Below are 18786 nucleotides of genomic sequence, written 5' to 3'. Positions count from 1 at the left end.
AGAATGTTCATCTTTATGTCCTGAAGAGAATCAAAATACTTTGAAAGATATAAAGATCCTGTCTAGGCCTGTAATTCTCCAACAGTAGAAATTGCCTTTGTGGGTCGAACACTTTAAATGGGTTGTTGTTGGGGGGGGGGGGGGGGGGTGGTTACATCCAGGCGCGGATCCAGGATTTCTTAGGGGGGGGTTTGAAAAGTCGCTCAGTGAGGGGGGAGGGGGGAGGGAGGGGGAGGGGGAGGGATAGTGAGAACTATTTTTTATTTTTATATATTTTTTTTTGCTCCTGAAAATTTGGAAATCGCGCCGGGTCCCTCCCCCTGGATCCCCCACTGGTTACATCTGAAAATGAAACTTGGGCAAGCTCACAACTATATGTCTTCAAAGCATATGCAAAGATCATATTTAAATGTAGTTTATCAAAAATATCTTTGTCAAATATATTTGAAATATAAGTTTTATCTTTGTGAAAACATACCCATAATATATATTTTGAACTGCTGTGTATATATTCATTTTTCCAACATCAAATTTACAGAAAAAAAATATGAAAATGTTGGGTGACCTATGCGTATAATTGTCACGTTGCTCTAAAAAATTATACAGTTTAAAAAATATATATATTAATGATAAAAGATTCAACTTCTCAGAAACAAAAATAAAAACAAAACATAAATTTCAAATCAGACACTCTTCATAATGACCTGCATGACCTATAAATTTGGGTCAGTACAAGTTTGAAAGGAATTGAATTACAAAAACATATACAGAATGTTTGATATGAGGATGACCCCAAGCAAGGATATGACAAGAAAAGCAATGAAAAAAGAATGAAAAGATGTCAACATATCAACAAGGCTTGTATGACAGTAGAGGGAAGGTCAGATGTTACAAGATAGATGAGGTCGAGCTGACCAGGCTGTATATAACCATCCGCTCTGGCCAGTTTTATCGGTCAGTTTCATCACCGGTCAGTCTGTATTTTAAGTAGATGTACCAGATAACTTGCCCCCAAGGGAGAAAAAAATGACCTTCAAATAGATATGAAATATTAGGCAGGTTCATAAAAGAGACTCCAAAAAGGTACTTTTCATAAAAACAAGCAAGCAGGAATTCTGTTTGTTTCCTTTTTTTTTAAATCTATATGATTGTGTAGAATTCTGTTTAACCTTGTATATTGTTGTATGTCTTTGTATTTTGTACCTGGGATATATTTCCAATAGTTTTGCTGTTTGACAGTAAATATACAGGAATGCAGCTTGTACTACTCACGTTCTCGCCTTGAAATAATTCACCAGATTTTAATCTTCACTAATAAATTGTCAAAACTTAGGAATAAACTATGGATATTATCTTAAGATATAGACCTGTAAAGGATTGAATTTCAAAATTTGAGGATTCATGATAAGGAAAAAATTGGCTGACATCCAATCGAACTCAAATTTGTTTGTAAACTTCTCTCAAATTATTTAGAAAATCAAGATTAAATTCATTGTTAAATCAGCAGAGTTGTTGATGTTCACACAGTCTGGTGACCCAGTGACATTCCGGCTTAGATTGAGTGCTAAAAGTGGGGGCTGGGGTGCTATTTTGAGCAACGAGTTTGCAAAAACATCCACTGGGATAAACCACAAGAATACATGCTTGATCCTGATATAAGCATGGTTCATGTTTCTGTCTAAAAATATACTTGGCTACCAAATATGTATTGTGCTTGATCGCTGTATGATATTTACGAGACCTGTGAGATCAGATAATAGAAACAGGATCAATCCTGGAGAAGTGAATGTGTAAGGCTAAAGCTACAATATTGATTCATTGTAATTACTAAACCCTAATCTGTTTCAAAAAGGTCCAGTGTCACCACAGAAGTTTCATTAGAAGTAGTTTTTGCCAGCAAATTTGGAGGAATCCATCGATATCCAAATTCTTTCTTTCCTTTCCAGTTAACCCATTGCCTGAGGGAGCCTGGTGGTCCCTGTGTGAAGTCTATGTGAACGAAAAAAAATCAGTAATCAGGGGGTTAAATATATTTCCTTTATATACATTGATACCTCCACATCCTGCTCTCCCCCTTTTTCTTCAATTGGACAATGCGGGTATAATCCTTTATGCGCATGTACAGGGGTTTCCTGTTGTAAGAACATTTGGGTGACCTGCTATTCCGAATCCTTGATTTTAAACCTGCTTGAGTTTCTAGAAAAAAAAACAGTCCTGTAGAGTGGAAATAACTTTTGTTCCATCTGAGTTGAGAGCTAGCTAGATGATGAACATTGGATTACTGTCTATTTCCAAGAGATTTGCTGCTCTTTAGGTGGTATAAACCATTTAGTTTTATGACATTTAAAGCTTTTAAAAAGGAGCCACTTTTGATTCATTTATCAAACCGGAACAATATCCTTCAGAGGACTTGTAGGGTCAACTTTTTGATTTATTAGTTTCCTAAGTACAAGGATGAGGGATAATTGAGAGACTTGTCCATTCACTAACCAATCTATCATGGCTCTATTTGTTGACTCTGTGTGCATATATCAAGGTTGTATATGGAATCTTGTTTGAAGTATGGTACAAAATATGACCAGTTTTTCAGCTTGGAGATGTACTGGTTAGTGTGAAACAGCCGACATTGTGGAGTTCTTCATAAAACAACAGACCACCCACAAAAAAGGTAGAATGCTGCCAAAAACACAAGGAATAAAGTGAAAATAATAGTTTCAAGCATTCATTTTTAATCGAGGATGAACTTCTCTGAAATATGAATCATTTTATCTGCTGAACCATTCTTTGCTATATAAATAAATATCTTGAGCATTTAGGTATTTTGTAAATGATAGTCCCTGCTAAAGTGAAACCTCTGTATATATACCTGCATGTAGTTGGCTGATGAGCTTTTGGTTTATCTTCTACGGAGAGCAAAAAGGGCACTAACTCATGTCCTTTTATTCCGAGTTAACACCCTTCTGGCCCTGTATAAGCAGATTATTTGTATGATTTTCGTAACATTCAGCCAAAACTTTCTATTGAAGCCACTCAAGGGAAACAGAGAAAGTTACTACTGAAGACAGGTGGTCTTTCTATGCAGGTTCTTTAACAAACATTTCTTTTCAGAGAGACAAACACAAAGACACATAGCCACTATAGACAGGTGGTCCTTTTAAAGCAGTGGCCATGTACTAATGGAGGTTTGACCTGTAAGAATTGAAATTAGACTCATTCCCTACTTTTTGTTTACACTGGTGGCAGCGGTGGGATTGCCTGGAAGCTTTCTCTACATGATACTTCGTTCTCTTTAAGAGAAAACTGTCCATGTTATTATATATGTGAATGTAAGGGTTCAAAGGCACATTAACTCTCTCCCTCTCATGCTCTGTCTCTTCCTGTTCTCTCCTGAAGGTCGGGGAAGGCGATATGTCTTGACGATGTTCCTCAGCTGGCAGACTACTGGTTACCTACAGCCATGCCTGGTGAACTGGTGGATGGGAACCAACAGTGTCAGCTCCAGTATGGCCAGGGTGCCAAGGCATGCAATACCAATGTGAGTATATACAGTCTGATTCAAATTCAGGCAGATCCCAGTACTGTTAAACCAGGGCCCGGCCCGTTAACATAAAAGTTTGTCATCGATTGCAAATTCAAAACAACGATTCTGATTGGTTAATGGTCTGCCTTTTGAACAATATTTGCATACATCAAGGATGTTGATTGGCCATTATCATTTTGCAATTTAATGCAAATAGTTGTGTTACAGGGCTCAGAACTTACATGTGCATGATATGTGTGCAAATTTCATGAGTGCATGGTTCATTTTCATGAAAATTTCATGCCATGAGATGATTGAATCACTATAATGATTAACACTGAATATTTGCAATGCATGAAAGTTCTTGCCCTGAAAATTGTTGTCGATCATTAACTATTTGCAAAAGTTCTCTGGTTTTCCACTACTGTATTCCATACAGCAAAACAATTGGAAGGCATTCATATAATACCTAGAATGGTTTAGGAAGGATGTTAAGTGCATACAGTCCATCACATAATAATGCTTCTCGTTGGCTAACTGCTAATATTCTATTAAGTGCCAATTGAGATTTGAGCTATTTTTATCTTTAGATTAGGCATATAATGAAAAAGGATTTATAAATTAATGTTGTTTTGAAATGTGATATCTGCATGATATGCTGACAGAGTTTTTGGTGTCATAGATCTCATTGATAACTATGTGTATATGTGCATTCATTGCATTGAATAACAGTAGACCCTAAACCACTGACACTGTGTATATAACTACCCACTTCCTGACTGGTTTAACATATTAGTCATAACCATTCAGATATTTGAATACATTTTGATAATTTTATATGCAGGATTCTATGTTTACTTTGTATAGTATAACTATTAATATTAGGGTCGGCTAATTTGGCTGGTATTCAGTATCATAGTCCAGATCATGTTCGTGTGTGGGTGTATTAATTCAAAAAATTTCGGTGTAATTAAAACCAAGATAAGCTTGTTTCAAGTTTTATGACATCATAGTATTCTATACATTTTTTCTCTTCTTCATCATTGTTGCTGTTGTTGTGATGTTGTTAAGTCAATTACACATATTTCGAGACTTTGCTGGATATTTAAAATCTTACATTTTCAAAGAAAGTCATGGATGACCAGTCCTGTACTTCAATAGTCATTGATGATGCCAAACTTTGATAATCCGCATTACCAAAATTTCTATCAATCATGTCATTTTGAAATTCCTTTAACCCTTGCTAGAATATATGTCGGGAGCTGGCTTGTCAGAAGCCAAACACAAGGGCTTGTTGGAGAACAGGAACTCCTGCTGCAGAGGGGACTCGATGTCAAACATCAATTATATCAGAAGGAGTAAGTAGGAATATAGTTCAGAAAAGCCAGGGCCCTCACTGACTTGTAATTGATTTGAACTGATATGAAGTCTTTCATTCAATCACAAACTTACAAATACAATTATTTTCTTTTGTACAGAGTTTTAATCAATACAAGTTGTAATCGATTTGAATCATTTGCGACAGTTTATAATATGAGATCCAGGATTTGTAGGATGGGAGGAGGCACAAGTATGGGTCTACTGGTATGTTTAAAATGTCTGACAAGATTAAAAAAAGAAAGTTGTCACAATTTTTAAAGCCACAGCTAGATTTAAAAACAAATTATGCGATGATCCTCATTTATTTTTGTTTTAGTGTTGCTACATAATGCACATGTATCTACATTTGGGAGACTGTAAACTACATGCATGAGGCAAGACCAAAAGCAATGAGACCTAGTCTTTATGGTCAGAGGTTCTTATGTTTCATATATCTCGTTACAGTGGTGCTATTAGGGTGATATAGAATACGGGAATAGACCTCAAGCAGTAGGACTTGGTCTTCATGCATGGTCAGAGTATTCTTATTTTTGATCTGTTCCTCATTTTTGTGTTACAGTGGTGCTATCTAGGAGACTGTGTAGAGTATGGGACTAGACCTCAAGCAGTAGATGGTTCCTGGGGGACCTGGTCTTCATGGTCAGAGTGTTCCAGGACCTGTGGTGGGGGCGTCTCAAACTCAGAGAGACAGTGCAATAATCCAGAGTGAGTCATACCTTCATACCCCATCCTTGTGTTTCACTCTATTTTAACCCAAGGACTACTAAATCCCCAATTGCCATATAGGCTTAATACAGGCTCACTTGGTTCTAGTAGCCAAAGGGTTTACCGTTTTAGTACCATCTGCAGATCAGACAGCCCAAGTTTCAATTGTTGTGTATAACATTTTTAGATTATAAAAAGTTTTTTCTAGCTATTCAAATTACTATTGGGTTGGTGAATTGTGACGTTAGCTGCAATAAAACTAATTTTGATCAAGATGAACATTGGAAAAAGAAATGGTACTAAAAGACTCTTACAAAATCTTAGACGTGATACATGTTTATAAACTTGGTGGCACTCTAATTTTGTTCTAGTAATTAATTCTTCACTTCCAAAATACAGTACATTAGGGTCAAATATAAAATATAACAAAACATAAAGAAACAATTAGCTGAGTACTGGGCATTAATTGGTAACATTTTCAAACAGAAATGATAAAATTCGGGTAATCTCTTGTATTCCTGTTGTAATTACGACACTATTAACATATTTTATTTTTATTAAAAGGACCTACAGAGTAAACAAAAGGAACATGAAATTAAGTAAGAATTGGTGATGAAAATCACTGAAGAATGTGTTCTACTGAAGCTTCTCAATATGACAATGCTTTCTTCTTTTTCTTCTTTTTTTCAGGCCCAGAAATCGAGGCCAGTACTGCACAGGAGAGAGAAGTAGATACAGATCATGTAATACCAATGTAAGTCTCATTATATGCAATCACAATATATCATTTTAATGGAATTAACTAACTTGAAAGAGATGGATTGTGCATGGATCACAGTTGTTTGCTCTCAGATTACTGATGCAGAAATAAAAAATGTGCTGATAAATTAATGAGAAGTGGGGAAGTTAAACTTAAGTAGTGATGAGTCCTGGAACCCATTTCACAAAACCTTTTGTCAATGACAATGACAAAACCAGTGACAAATCTGCTGATAACCAATCAGAAGCAAGGATTTCACTAGCTTATACCAAAAACTGTCATTTGTCACTGATGACAAGTTTTGTGAAGTGGGGCCCAGCTCTTCTTTGTGATGGCCATCTGAAAAGAATTAAAGTATGGCTGGTTATATCCTTCTGCATGTCATTCATAAAGATGAAAAACAACACAGATTAGTCACTTTTGAATATTGATAGGTAGGCTGGAACAAGATTTTTGCTGCACACCATATTTTGTTACAACAGCTTTGTTCATACCTCATGTAAGATTTACCAATTTTGATGTATCTATCCTGTATGTAATGTGTATATTCATTATTCTTATTATTATTACCATGATTCCTCTAGGAATGTCCTGAGAACTCGCGAGATTTTCTTACCGTCCAATGCTCGTCCTTCAATAACGAGGTTTACCATGGTCAGTTCTATACCTGGGAGCCTTACGTGAGTCCCAACCCTGAGCCCTGTCAGCTCTCCTGTGTGTCGTCCGGTGGGAACCATCTCAGGAGGATACCTAAGGTGGTAGATGGAACGAGATGCTACTCTGAGAGATACAAACCGGAGTCACTTGATATATGCATCAATGGAAAATGCCATGTAAGTCAGAATCATGGGTTAGGCGTGTAATAAAAGGATTCTTTAAAGTTTTCACCTATAGCACCGACTAAAAAGCTGTAGTTGTGCTACATTTTGCTGACCTAAATTGCAATTATTGGGTATGATTCTTAATGGACTGTGCAGAATTTGTATCATTATTATTGTTATTATTATTACAATAATTCTTGTTATTTTCATCTAGGAATGTCCTGAAAGCTCTAGAGATTTTCTTACCGTCTGTATGTTTCAGATAGAGATATATTGATTTAATAGCAATATAGACATGTTTGGAGTTTATTCTGATATTGTTTTATCCCACAGACTGTAGGATGTGACAAGATACTAGGCTCTGAAGCCAGGGAGGACAAGTGTCGTGTGTGTGGAGGAGATGGTAGTTCATGTGAAACAGTGGGAGGTACATTCAACGGGGAGCTGGTAGCAGGAGACTATCAAGAGATCCTTACCATCCCCAGAGGATCTGTTCACATCAGTCTACAGGAGATGGCCATTTCTAGGAATTATTTAGGTTAGTACCATCTTGTGTTGGGTTGCATGTGAGACAGGGAATTATTCTTGGGTCTGAATAGGATGTTGTTTACATGTTTGTCCTGGTGTGTCTTGAAGGTAACCTCAGATATTGTCAATTTAACTTTATAAAAATGCACATTGTTCTAGAGATTCCAGTCACTTTACGAAAATGGTTTACTAAAGAATTGTATCTCATTAGTAATGGTTAAAGTATGTGTAACTAGAAACATCTTTGCTCTTGATTGACTGAGAATCAAATCAAATCAAAGGGAGAAGTAATCTTTCAGTTTTCACAGTATTATTCAAATAAATCAATGATTATTATCTTTCTCCTCTTTAAAAAACAACTTTGTAGCACTGAAGTCAGTGAATAATGATTACTACATCAATGCTGAATGGATGATAGATTGGCCTAAATCCTACGACGTCGCTGGATCTACATTCATCTACGAGAGACCAGACGATGCCCCAGAGACTCTCAGTGCGCTTGGACCAACCAATCAAGAACTTGTTGTCATGGTAATTACCAAATACAACATTTCAGTTCTCATTATATTTGAAGTGGAATAGAGTAATTGAGCTTGACAAATGAACTTGAGCTCATGTTGTTATATATATATATATATATGTTTTTTTTAAATCATAACAATTTCTTAAAATTTTCTTCTGTATTTAGGGAGGTTATTTGTAGTATAAATTTTTTTCTTCATTTTCAATCATTATTTTATATGTAGAAGCTCAGTAATGTCTTATAAAGTAACTTCTGAATAGATTTATTATCGTATGAGTGACCCATATTGTGAAGGACTTTCTTTGTATTAACTGCAAAGAAAAAGAAATATGAAAAATCATTGATTTGATTAGATTAGAGTAGATTGGATAAGGTACTGACTTTGACATTAGATCCTTAAAGGGGGTGTAGCGTGACGAGACTGTGTCTTTCCTGTGGCCTGACTTGGGGCACATTGGGTATAAAACGACTATGGACGGCGCAACCGCAGTATTCATGTGCATGCAACATTTGCGAAACCAAAGCAAGTTCATTCTTTTTCATGCAGTTGTCCAGAAGAAGTCGTAAATGGCATTAACCAGTATTTGCCATGCTACACCCCCTTTAACTCTCTATGATATCATCTACTTTTGTTTGTTTTCTAGTTGCTTGTTCAGGAGGAGAATCATGGAATCAGATATTCCTTCAACCGTCCAGTGACGAGAACAAACCAGGGTGACAGACAGATGGCCTTTACTTGGGAGAGGGGTGACTGGTCGCAGTGCTCTGTTACATGCGCAGGAGGTAAGAATGTAGGGGGAGAAGTAAAGGAAATCTAGAGATTTGTAAAAGAAGAGGTAGAAAGATATTCTCGTCTGCTGAGAGCCAAAAGGGCATTAACTCTGTGTTAAAATATACTAGTTAATGAACTTCTGGCTCTAGATTGATGGATGTATAGATAGATAAATAAATAGATAAATAAATAGATACAGAGAAAGATGGATATATAGATAGATACATTTATAAAAAAAGATAGATTGATGGGTGGATAGACAAATAGAGAAAGAGAGAGAGAGAGAGAGAGAGAGGAATAGAGAGATAGATGGATGGATGGATGGGTGGGTGGATAGACATATACAGAGAGAGGAATAGATGGGTGGATGGCTAAAGAGATGGATGGATAGATGGATGGATAGATGAATGGGTAGGTGGATAGACAAAAGAAATGAAAAGAAGATAATGATGATCATTGCTTACTACTGACGTTGCTGCCTGTGAGATGCTTTTCGTAAGAGTAAAACAAATGTTGAGATGATTACACAAGAGTAAAACAAATGTTGAGATGATTACAAAAGAGTATAATGATGTTCTTTTAACTTTTCTACAGGTGTATCAATATCTGAGATGCGGTGTGTCAGGGTAGACGATGAAACTATTGTTAGTGATACATTCTGTGATCATCCGAAACCTGAAAGAAGAACCATCTCTTGTAACACACAGGCTTGTCCTCCAGAGTAAGTATTACTCTCTCTCTCTCTTTATCTCTCTCCTCTCCTCTCCTCTCCTCTCCTCTCCTCTCCTCTCCTCTCCTCTCTCTCTCTCTCTCTCTCTCCTCTCCTCTCTTTCTCTCGTTATCTCTCTCTCTCTCTCTCCCTCCCTCTCTCTTTTTATATCTGTCATTCTTTCTCTCTTTCTTTCTCTCTGTCTCTCTCTTTCCTTATCTCTCTCTTTCCCTTCTCTTGTTATATGCAACCAACTCTCTTTCCCTCTAATACATCACTACATGAAAAAATATAGCTTTTCATTGATTTAAATTATTAAACCTCTTTTACATAATTTTTTTGTTAAAATGAAATAAAAGAGAAATTGAGGACATGAAGAACTGAAATATAAATCATGTAACAATGATATGTGTGTAACTTGACTTGCTGCTGGCAAACTACCAAATGATATAAAAAGAGGCTTTGATGCTATTTTAATGATTTCTTTGTTGTTGATGCAGATGGCAGATATCTGCCTGGTCTGAGTGTACTAGGACATGCGGTAACGGAGAGAAGACCAGGACCGTTCTGTGTACCACCAAGGTGACCCAGCATGAAGATGAAGTGGTAGATGAGTCGCTGTGTGAGGAACACAAACCAGCTGAGATCATGACGTGTGGGCACAGGGAATGTCCACCGGTATGGATCACCGGACCGTGGGCGCAGGTTAGTACCCTTTTTAGGGAGCTCCTATTCAAGTACTCAAAACCTCACTTCTCTTAGCTTTTTTTTGTTATAAATAGCAAGATACCTTCTATTTCAAGTTGCTTGTGAAGTTTTATCACTTCATATATCCCAAGTACATGGATTTCTTTGTGTGATAGCCACATGCAAAACAAATGGAAAGTGATAATTACTAGCCATTCATTTGAATCTCTGTGATGTTTGCTGTTTGAAGTGCTGCTGGGCAGACAGTAGATGATCTGTAGCTTTATTTGGACATTCTTTATAGACATTGATATCTATGTCCATCAGATAGAATGTAGACAGAACATCACCATGTTTGGCATCTTTATCTTTTGGTTCAAGTAGAACAATATGAGGACATTATTCAAAAACTTTGATTTGAATTTCTATTTGCTACCAAAACTATATAGATATTACCTTTGAAATGAATTTTTAAAAGTAAATGGTTTAATATAAAAACGGTATTATCTTGACCTGCTTTGTTTTAACAGTGTTATCCTTCATGTGGGCCAGGCCATAAACAGCGTCATGTTCAGTGTATGAGCAGTGATCGTAGACAGACCTACTCACACATCATGTGTAACAAAGCAGACATGCCAGTCTACAGGATGCCTTGTAACCTAGGGGATTGTCCTCCACCTAGGTGGATTGCTGGAGATTGGAGCGAGGTAAGAGAACTCTTGTGGTGATGATGATGATGAGAATGAGAAAGATGATGTTGATGATCGGTGATTAATATGATGGTGGTAAATTCGGTGATAAGAATTATGATAATGATGAGAATGAGAAAGATGATGTTGATGATGAGAATGAGAAAGATGATGTTGATGATGGCTGATTAATATCGTGGTGATAGTGGTGATAGTGATGATGGTGGTAAATTTGGTGATAAGAATTATGATGATGATGATGGGATGATGATGATGATGATGATGGTGATGATGATGATGATGATGATGATGATGATGATGATGATGATGATGATGATGATGATGATGATGATGATGATGATGATGATGATGATGATGATGATGATGACGACGACGACGACGACGACGACGATGATGATATGAATTATGTTATGATGGTAGTCATGATGATGACAAGAATATTTAAAAGTATGGTCAGTGCTAATATGAATCTACCTATCTAATGGAATATATTTTCCCCATCTTTTCTCTCTCCTTGCAGTGCAATACACGATGTGGTATGGGTCAGACGAACCGCCCTGTCAGCTGTATGGCTCAGAACGGTGTCATCCTTCGAGATCAGAACTGCCATGCTTCGGAGAGACCAAGCAGGCAAAAGCAGTGCGAGAGTCCATGTGGTACAATACCAGCACCACCAGACAGTAAGTACTCTTACATTCAGAGGTGTAAATGAAGAGGGGGGGGGGGGCTAGATGGGGTTGAAAGATGGAGTGCAAGAGTCCCTTTGGTACTAATCCAACCCAAAGAGACCAATACTCATTAGACTGAAATGGGTAGCTAGATAGGATGAAGGGTAGAGCATGAATCCCAGCACCATATGACATTAAGTACTCATTAGATTCAGAGGGGTAATGTAAAGGTTCAGAGGGGTAATGTAAAGTTCCAGAGGGGTAAATGAAGAGGGGGGGGGGGGGGGCAAGATGGGGTTGAAAAATGGAGTGCAAGAGTCCTTTTGGTACTACTCCAACCCAGAGAGACCAATACTCATTAGACTAAAATGGGTAGCTAGATGAGATGAAGAGTAGAGCATAAGAATACATGTGATACAATCCCAGCACCACCAGATAGTAAGTACTTTTAAGATTCAGAGGGGTAATATGTTACCCCTCATAGGGTTAGAGAGAGGGGGATAAGGATCAAAGGTGGAGTATGGTACTATACATGGCACCATACTGTCTCCACCAGACAATTCACTTGAGAGGGGTAAATTGGTACAAAAAGGGGCGAGGGTTTGGTGAGCTAAATGTTATCACTATCTATTGTGCTTGTTCTTTAAAATGTAATGTTGCACTTATGTAAACAATTGGTGACCGTGTTGTCGTGCAACCATAAAAGAGAGAAATTCTGAGCCTGGTACCCCCAATTCTTAATTCATTGAATCAAATCTATTTACATTCAATATTTGCCAAGTCTGATTGTTCTTTTGTTATGTATCATAGAGTTACATTTAAATTTGATACTGTAGATCGAGTTACACCTAGGTGAGTAATTACATAACAAACTTATTCATTTTTCATTACTCAAGGTTGCCAAGATGCAAGCTCAGTCACATACTGCCCTCTCGTCAAGAAATTCAGATTCTGCAACAACGAATACTTCCGGAAAATGTGCTGCAGAACGTGTTCCAGCTGATAGGGTGGGTTTCGATGTCAGGTGGTGAAGTCATGTGACTGATCAGGTGACATGTACAAGGATGCAGCAAGAACTCTCATGAATTATGCAAATTTCTTCCATCCAACACTATGCAGCATTCTTTGTCTATGTATTTTGTAAGAGGGGAGATATGTAACCAATTAGGCTTTCATTCTATTATATGTCATGTGACTATATTATTTTGGTCACCTGATTTATTGTTGGTCATGTGATGAATATGGAACAATTAAGAATCAATTTGACTTCTTGTTTTCTGTGCAGTGTAATATGCAACATGTAAGTTTTAGTGGGGGGAAGCAGACTGTTAAGATGATGAACCTCATCTCTATTTTCTATATTTTTGTAATCAATGTTTTGCTATTTAAAAAAATATTGCAAATGAAAAAAAACATCTGTCAGATATATGAATGATAACCAGCAGGTACATACTTTGCAGGTGCCTTCCAAAATGCACAGCCCTCCTATCTCCTTATACAAAATATAGCTTGGAAGACAGAGAATATTGTTATGACTTTTTACTGAGAATTTATCAATATATTGGATTTATCCATCCCATCAAGGTGCTTATAATGTTTATTTTTACTGATTGTTTTGCTGCACACTGGAGAAGCTCAGACAAATATTTTCATGTATATTTTTTGAAAATGTTTCTCTTATTGTGCAGATGTATTGAAATGAATTACATGTGTACAGCAACTAAACCATTTAAGTAATATTTTAATTGTAACAAAGTTAATCTTCTTTTGTAAAATGAATTACTTTACTTCTTTATTTGTATATTGAATTTAGACAGGAGTAAACTATTTAAAAAGTACTTAATGTGAAAGTTTGTGCTGTGTGTGATCTAGAATAGTGAAAAGATTTTGTTAGATAATAAGGCATTACTTGGGCAGATTTTTCTTCTGAATAGGAATGTTTGTGAATTACAGAAGAAATAAACAGTTCTTTGTTTTTTATCAGTTACGATCCATCATGCTTTATGATTAATTGAATCTGTAATGAGTTTCGGTAGCCCTTTTAAATCGGTCTTAACATATTAAGGTTTCTGATAGAAGGTATTGGTAATACAACACAAATAAAAATATGAGAATACCAGAGATTCAGAGATTGGGGTACCACAGGGCTCAACATTAGGTCCACTGCTGTTTGTTGTTTACATTAATAGCTTACTCTCTGCTTTCATTGGTCAGTCATGCATGTTGAGGGCCATAGGGCAGTTCACTCATATCACTTTCAGTAAAGTGTAACACCCTCACTTTTCTGATGTGATATGATGTTATAGATATTCTCTCCTTATCAAGGTAGGAATACTATGCCTTTTTACAACCACGTGTAACTGAAGAGTCATAAGTAATAGATTATACACATGAACTTATTACATACCAGAGGCCTCTAATGACATCACACTTATTAATTAAATGATAAAGATTTGATGCTTTTAATTATGTTTACTTGTTCAAATACGTGTAGGTGTGTGTGAGGGGATTGAGGAAATTGTTGGATTTTTCAGTATTTTATACAATTTGGTGCTCAAGAAATCATTGTTTTGGGGCTTGTTTTTAATAATGACACTGCATTATGATAGCAATGGATAAAAGAGGATCTATAAGTAATGTATACTGGTTTTCGAAGTTGAGTTAGGAAAGGACATCCCACAAAATTCTTACTATCAGCATCTTATATTGATCAAATATTTAAAAATATTGCATGTTCATTGCAAAAGTCACGCAGTTTTTAATGTATTGACAACATGCAAAACATACATGTCTATGATGAATTTGAGTACTATTTGCTATTGTTTAATTGTATTTTCATACCAGCATTGCTTATTTCTAAATTGATTTGATTTGGATTCATAATTTCTTATATTTACAGTTATTTAATACAACCCTAAAGTAACATTTGTTCAGCATATTCTTTGTTTAAATATTGTCTTAGAACTTAATAATTTTACAATTATAAATGATTATTGCTCAACTATAATTTGTAAGATGACAATGTAGATGTTTAATATAGGGGATTAGCTGCTGAAAAAAATAAAATCACTTTTGGGGGGATTAATGATGGAATGTGATTGGCCATTTAATGAAACTGAGAATATGTGATACAAAAAGCATTTATTAACCTAAGCTGTACATAAAATCTGTATATAATATTTGTATAAAACAGCATTTTGCATCAATGTGTACACACCTCCAAATAAAAATATATGAATATATAAATATATAACAAAATTATCTATATATAATATGTGATATAGCTATAGGGTGTATGAAGGGTGATGCTCTATACGAGGAAGTTAACATTTGGGGGAAAAGAGAAGTCACTGTTTTTATATGTTATTTATTGATATGCAAAACATGAGAAGAATTTGCTTTTCATGATGATGTTATTTGTGCTATAATGGCTGCTGTATTGTAAAAGCTAAATGTTTTCAACTGTTTTACATGCTGTTTAAGCAACTAACAAGTAAGGTATCAGAGGTATTATAATAAGAAGATGAGTCTCGTTTTATCAAATTACCATATCTCTATATTGATTTATGGGAATAATGTCTTCATGAAGTTATGTTCCATGATCATAACCTAGTACCAGATGCCAGATTTTCTTGATATTTAGCATGACACGCTTTGATCACACACGAAACGTTTTAAACGAATATTCTAACTGCTAGATCATGTCAACTTTAAACAAAGTTTGTAATAAAAACCAATGTTTATTTATATTATGCAAGACCCTCTGCAAAGGACAATAATATTAGTGCCTTATGATCAGTCTAAACACATGAGATATCATTGGTTGACAACCAGAAGAGTGTTGGCTCTGTGTAAAGTATACAAGTTAATGCCATTCGGTCACTAAGCAGCCAATATCGTTTGTCTAATATCAAGAAAGTGGCTTCCTGGCAGTCCAAATAAACAAGCAGGATTTGAAGTTTTTGGAGTAGATCTGAATACCCACACAGCTACTCTACTCACTATACAAGGCAATGTATTTCATGAATGCCCTCTATTTTGGGACAAACTATATGATTTATTCATCTCTGGATAACACTGATAGGGTGGGTGTCATGTCAGGTGGTGAGGTCATGTGACTGATCAGGTGAAGAAATACTATTCAATTGGTGATAAAACAAAGTTTCTTTGTACTTAAACAAAAACAATGCTTAAGTCAAAGTATTTCTGTTGAAAGCATTGTAAAATGTATTCATTATTGGCGGGTTATTTCTGAAGTTTAAATTTGTTATAAACATGGTTGAGTAATGTAGAGATAACTATTTTTTGTTACATCTAGTTTTTTTTAATCATCACATTTACAGCCTTTATTAAAATGCTGCAGAGAATTTCTATTCTACTTGTATTTTTTGTTACAATACTAAACAGTATTCTTGTCGTGTATCAATTTTGATAAACGAAACACCAAAATCCGGCCTTGTATTCTATTATCATGCTATATTCATGTGTAGGAATTGCATTGTGTTGATGAATCAGCTATGTAGTCAGTTGGTTTTGTAGTAAACTTGTTTTTGTTACATTTTCATCAGTCTTACTGCTGAATCCCCTTTTAGTATTCTATAAGCCTCATGTTTTGATCACATATGTGATAAAGCAAGTTTTGGAATCTGCCATAGTTGCAGTAACTTGCATCTTGTGGGTGGTGTATGATATGGATGGTATGTAGATTCACCAAGTAAATGATTATAGTGTTTGTAGTAAATTATACTTTGTCTTTTCATTTGTTTATCTTGTGCTGCGTTCTGTTTCTCATATTGTGGCCTTTGAAGGGGGTGAAAGGATTTATTCATGGTGTGTGTTGGATCACATGTTCAAGTATTTCTATGCAACTTTTCACCCTGCAATGTTTTGTAATATTCTCATTTTTCCTTCATGTAGACATTTTCTACTGTTTTGTGTTTTGCATCAAAATTAAATGTCACTTATATAGTATGTACAACCATCAAAACATACTTTATTGACTGTATTTGTAATTTCATTTGGCGATCTAGTAATGGTGATGATGATAATTTGTGGTGGTGACGGTAATGGTAATGATGATGATGGTGATGATGATGATGGTGATGGTGATGGTGGTAATGACTATAGTAATGATGTTGATGATAAAGATGATGATAGTAATGATAGTGATGGTAATGATGATGATGGTGATGGTGATGGTGATGATGGTAATGATGATGATGGTGATGGTGGTGATGATGATAATGATGATGATGGTGGTGGTGGTGATGATGATGATAGTAATGATGTTGATGATAAAGTTGATGATAGTAATGATAGTGATGGTAATGATGATGATGATGATGGTGATGGTGATGATGGTAATGATGATGGTGATAGTGATGGTGATGACGGTAATGATGATGATGATGGTGATGGTGGTGATGATGATAATGATAGTAATGATGTTGAGGATAAAGTTGATAACAGTAATGATGATGATGATGATAACGATGATAACAATGATGATAATAATAATTATGAAGGTAATAATGATGACAATGGCATCGTTCTGAAAGCAAAGTCCTGAAAGCAATGAGAGGATTCCAAGTACATTGGTTTAGAAGTTGTCTGTTGTCTGATCAGCATTTGATGTCTCCGAACTTACCCTAGCAATGGAGATCAAGAAGAATGTCGCCCTCTTGTGTTGGCTTCCCTTTAGTGGCTATTAGCTATGCTGAAGCGAGTTAGAGATGAGGGGGAAATAAAAAGCAAGAGAGAGGGAAGAGAAAGAGAGAAAAAAAAAGAGATAGAAAGAAAGAGAGAGGGGGAGAGAGAAAGAGAGAGAGAGAGAGAGAGAGAGAGAGAGAGAGAGAGAGATAATAGAAATAATGGGTGGCCAAAATAATGAGAGATGATAAAGAAACGCTATCACCATGCATCACAAAATAAACATAAAATAAGGATTTATTTGCCTATCTCCTTCTGTCGCTATCTAGAAAGAGGAAAGATCTTGGTAAATCAAATATTTACTGTTAAACACTGGAATCTCTAAGAGCATAGGCGCAGTCCATGGGCGGTGAGTGTAAATAGTGATAAGTTGAGAGAATCACCCACTTAAATACAAAATACGGGTAAGATCTTCATTTAGAATTACGATTGGTATATGGTTGACAATTTAACTACACTGTATTATGATTATTTGAAGGATTTCAATAAATCAAGATCAATAGCCTACAGACGGCTATGAAACCTTTATGTATACCCCATCGACTTAAATGACACCCTTTTTTTGATAATTATAATGTATTGTAATTCCATTTTCAAGTTGCATCATCTTCAAATAAGAAATAGTACTTCACTGGACTTGTTCCAAAAATATCAAAATCTCTATTTAAAAAAAAATATTGTTGATTGACTAAGGAATTCTCTCTAAAAAAAAAATCGAGTGATCACGTACGTCACTCCTCTGGAGAGTGGAAATGTAGTGAAAATAGAGTAAACGTTCACTCTTTTCTTTTTAGAGAGCACTCGAAAATCAATCGACATTCACTCTTAAAGGTAAAGACCAGTATTGGAAACGCCCCAATTTCAAAAAATGAAATGGAAGCTCTCATTACCAATCATGTGAAAGAATATGTTTTGACTAATACATGATGATAACAAATTTGCCGGGAAACCGCCTACTAATTAATATATTTGGTAAATTTGTTTCTCTCATGGTCTGTGAGAGATATAGGGTAGTCCCATATACATCTTTCTGTGTATAGTGCTTGTAACTTTACGAAGAATGGGCCAAATTTCTTATCATTTTGATGATTCCAGAACCTTGCAGATGCTAGATGCTAGATGGTCAACCTTTTCTGATCGATTCCACAACGTTTCTTTCACAATGCAATCGCATGACCATAACTGGTCTTTACCTTTAAACAAGTGATTACTGACGTCACTCCCAAGAAAGTGAAAATAGAGTGAAAATTCACCCTTTTTTTAGAGAGAGAGAACAATCCCTTGTACCCTCAGA

The 18786-nt window shown here is 35.8% G+C and overlaps 1 protein-coding gene across 1 annotated transcript in view; it reads left to right on the top strand.

Annotated features, from left to right (window-relative positions):
- Nucleotides 1-16774, top strand: part of LOC115925222 (A disintegrin and metalloproteinase with thrombospondin motifs 6-like) — a 43463-nt gene extending 26689 nt beyond the window's left edge. Inside the window, exons 7-19 of the mRNA XM_030988821.1 lie at nucleotides 3394-3535; nucleotides 4768-4878; nucleotides 5460-5605; nucleotides 6296-6359; nucleotides 6950-7198; nucleotides 7520-7724; nucleotides 8082-8245; nucleotides 8882-9020; nucleotides 9604-9730; nucleotides 10219-10423; nucleotides 10936-11112; nucleotides 11636-11795; nucleotides 12680-16774. Of these exons, the coding sequence (XP_030844681.1) occupies nucleotides 3394-3535; nucleotides 4768-4878; nucleotides 5460-5605; nucleotides 6296-6359; nucleotides 6950-7198; nucleotides 7520-7724; nucleotides 8082-8245; nucleotides 8882-9020; nucleotides 9604-9730; nucleotides 10219-10423; nucleotides 10936-11112; nucleotides 11636-11795; nucleotides 12680-12786 (1996 nt within the window). The 3' untranslated portion in view covers nucleotides 12787-16774. The remainder of the gene's footprint in view (nucleotides 1-3393; nucleotides 3536-4767; nucleotides 4879-5459; nucleotides 5606-6295; nucleotides 6360-6949; nucleotides 7199-7519; nucleotides 7725-8081; nucleotides 8246-8881; nucleotides 9021-9603; nucleotides 9731-10218; nucleotides 10424-10935; nucleotides 11113-11635; nucleotides 11796-12679) is intronic.
- Nucleotides 16775-18786: the final 2012 nt, after the last annotated feature.

This window comes from Strongylocentrotus purpuratus, unplaced genomic scaffold (assembly GCF_000002235.5).
Source record: "Strongylocentrotus purpuratus isolate Spur 01 unplaced genomic scaffold, Spur_5.0 spur5_contig_840, whole genome shotgun sequence".
NCBI lineage: Eukaryota > Metazoa > Echinodermata > Echinoidea > Camarodonta > Strongylocentrotidae > Strongylocentrotus > Strongylocentrotus purpuratus.
This window is presented reverse-complemented; position numbering and strand designations above follow the sequence as displayed.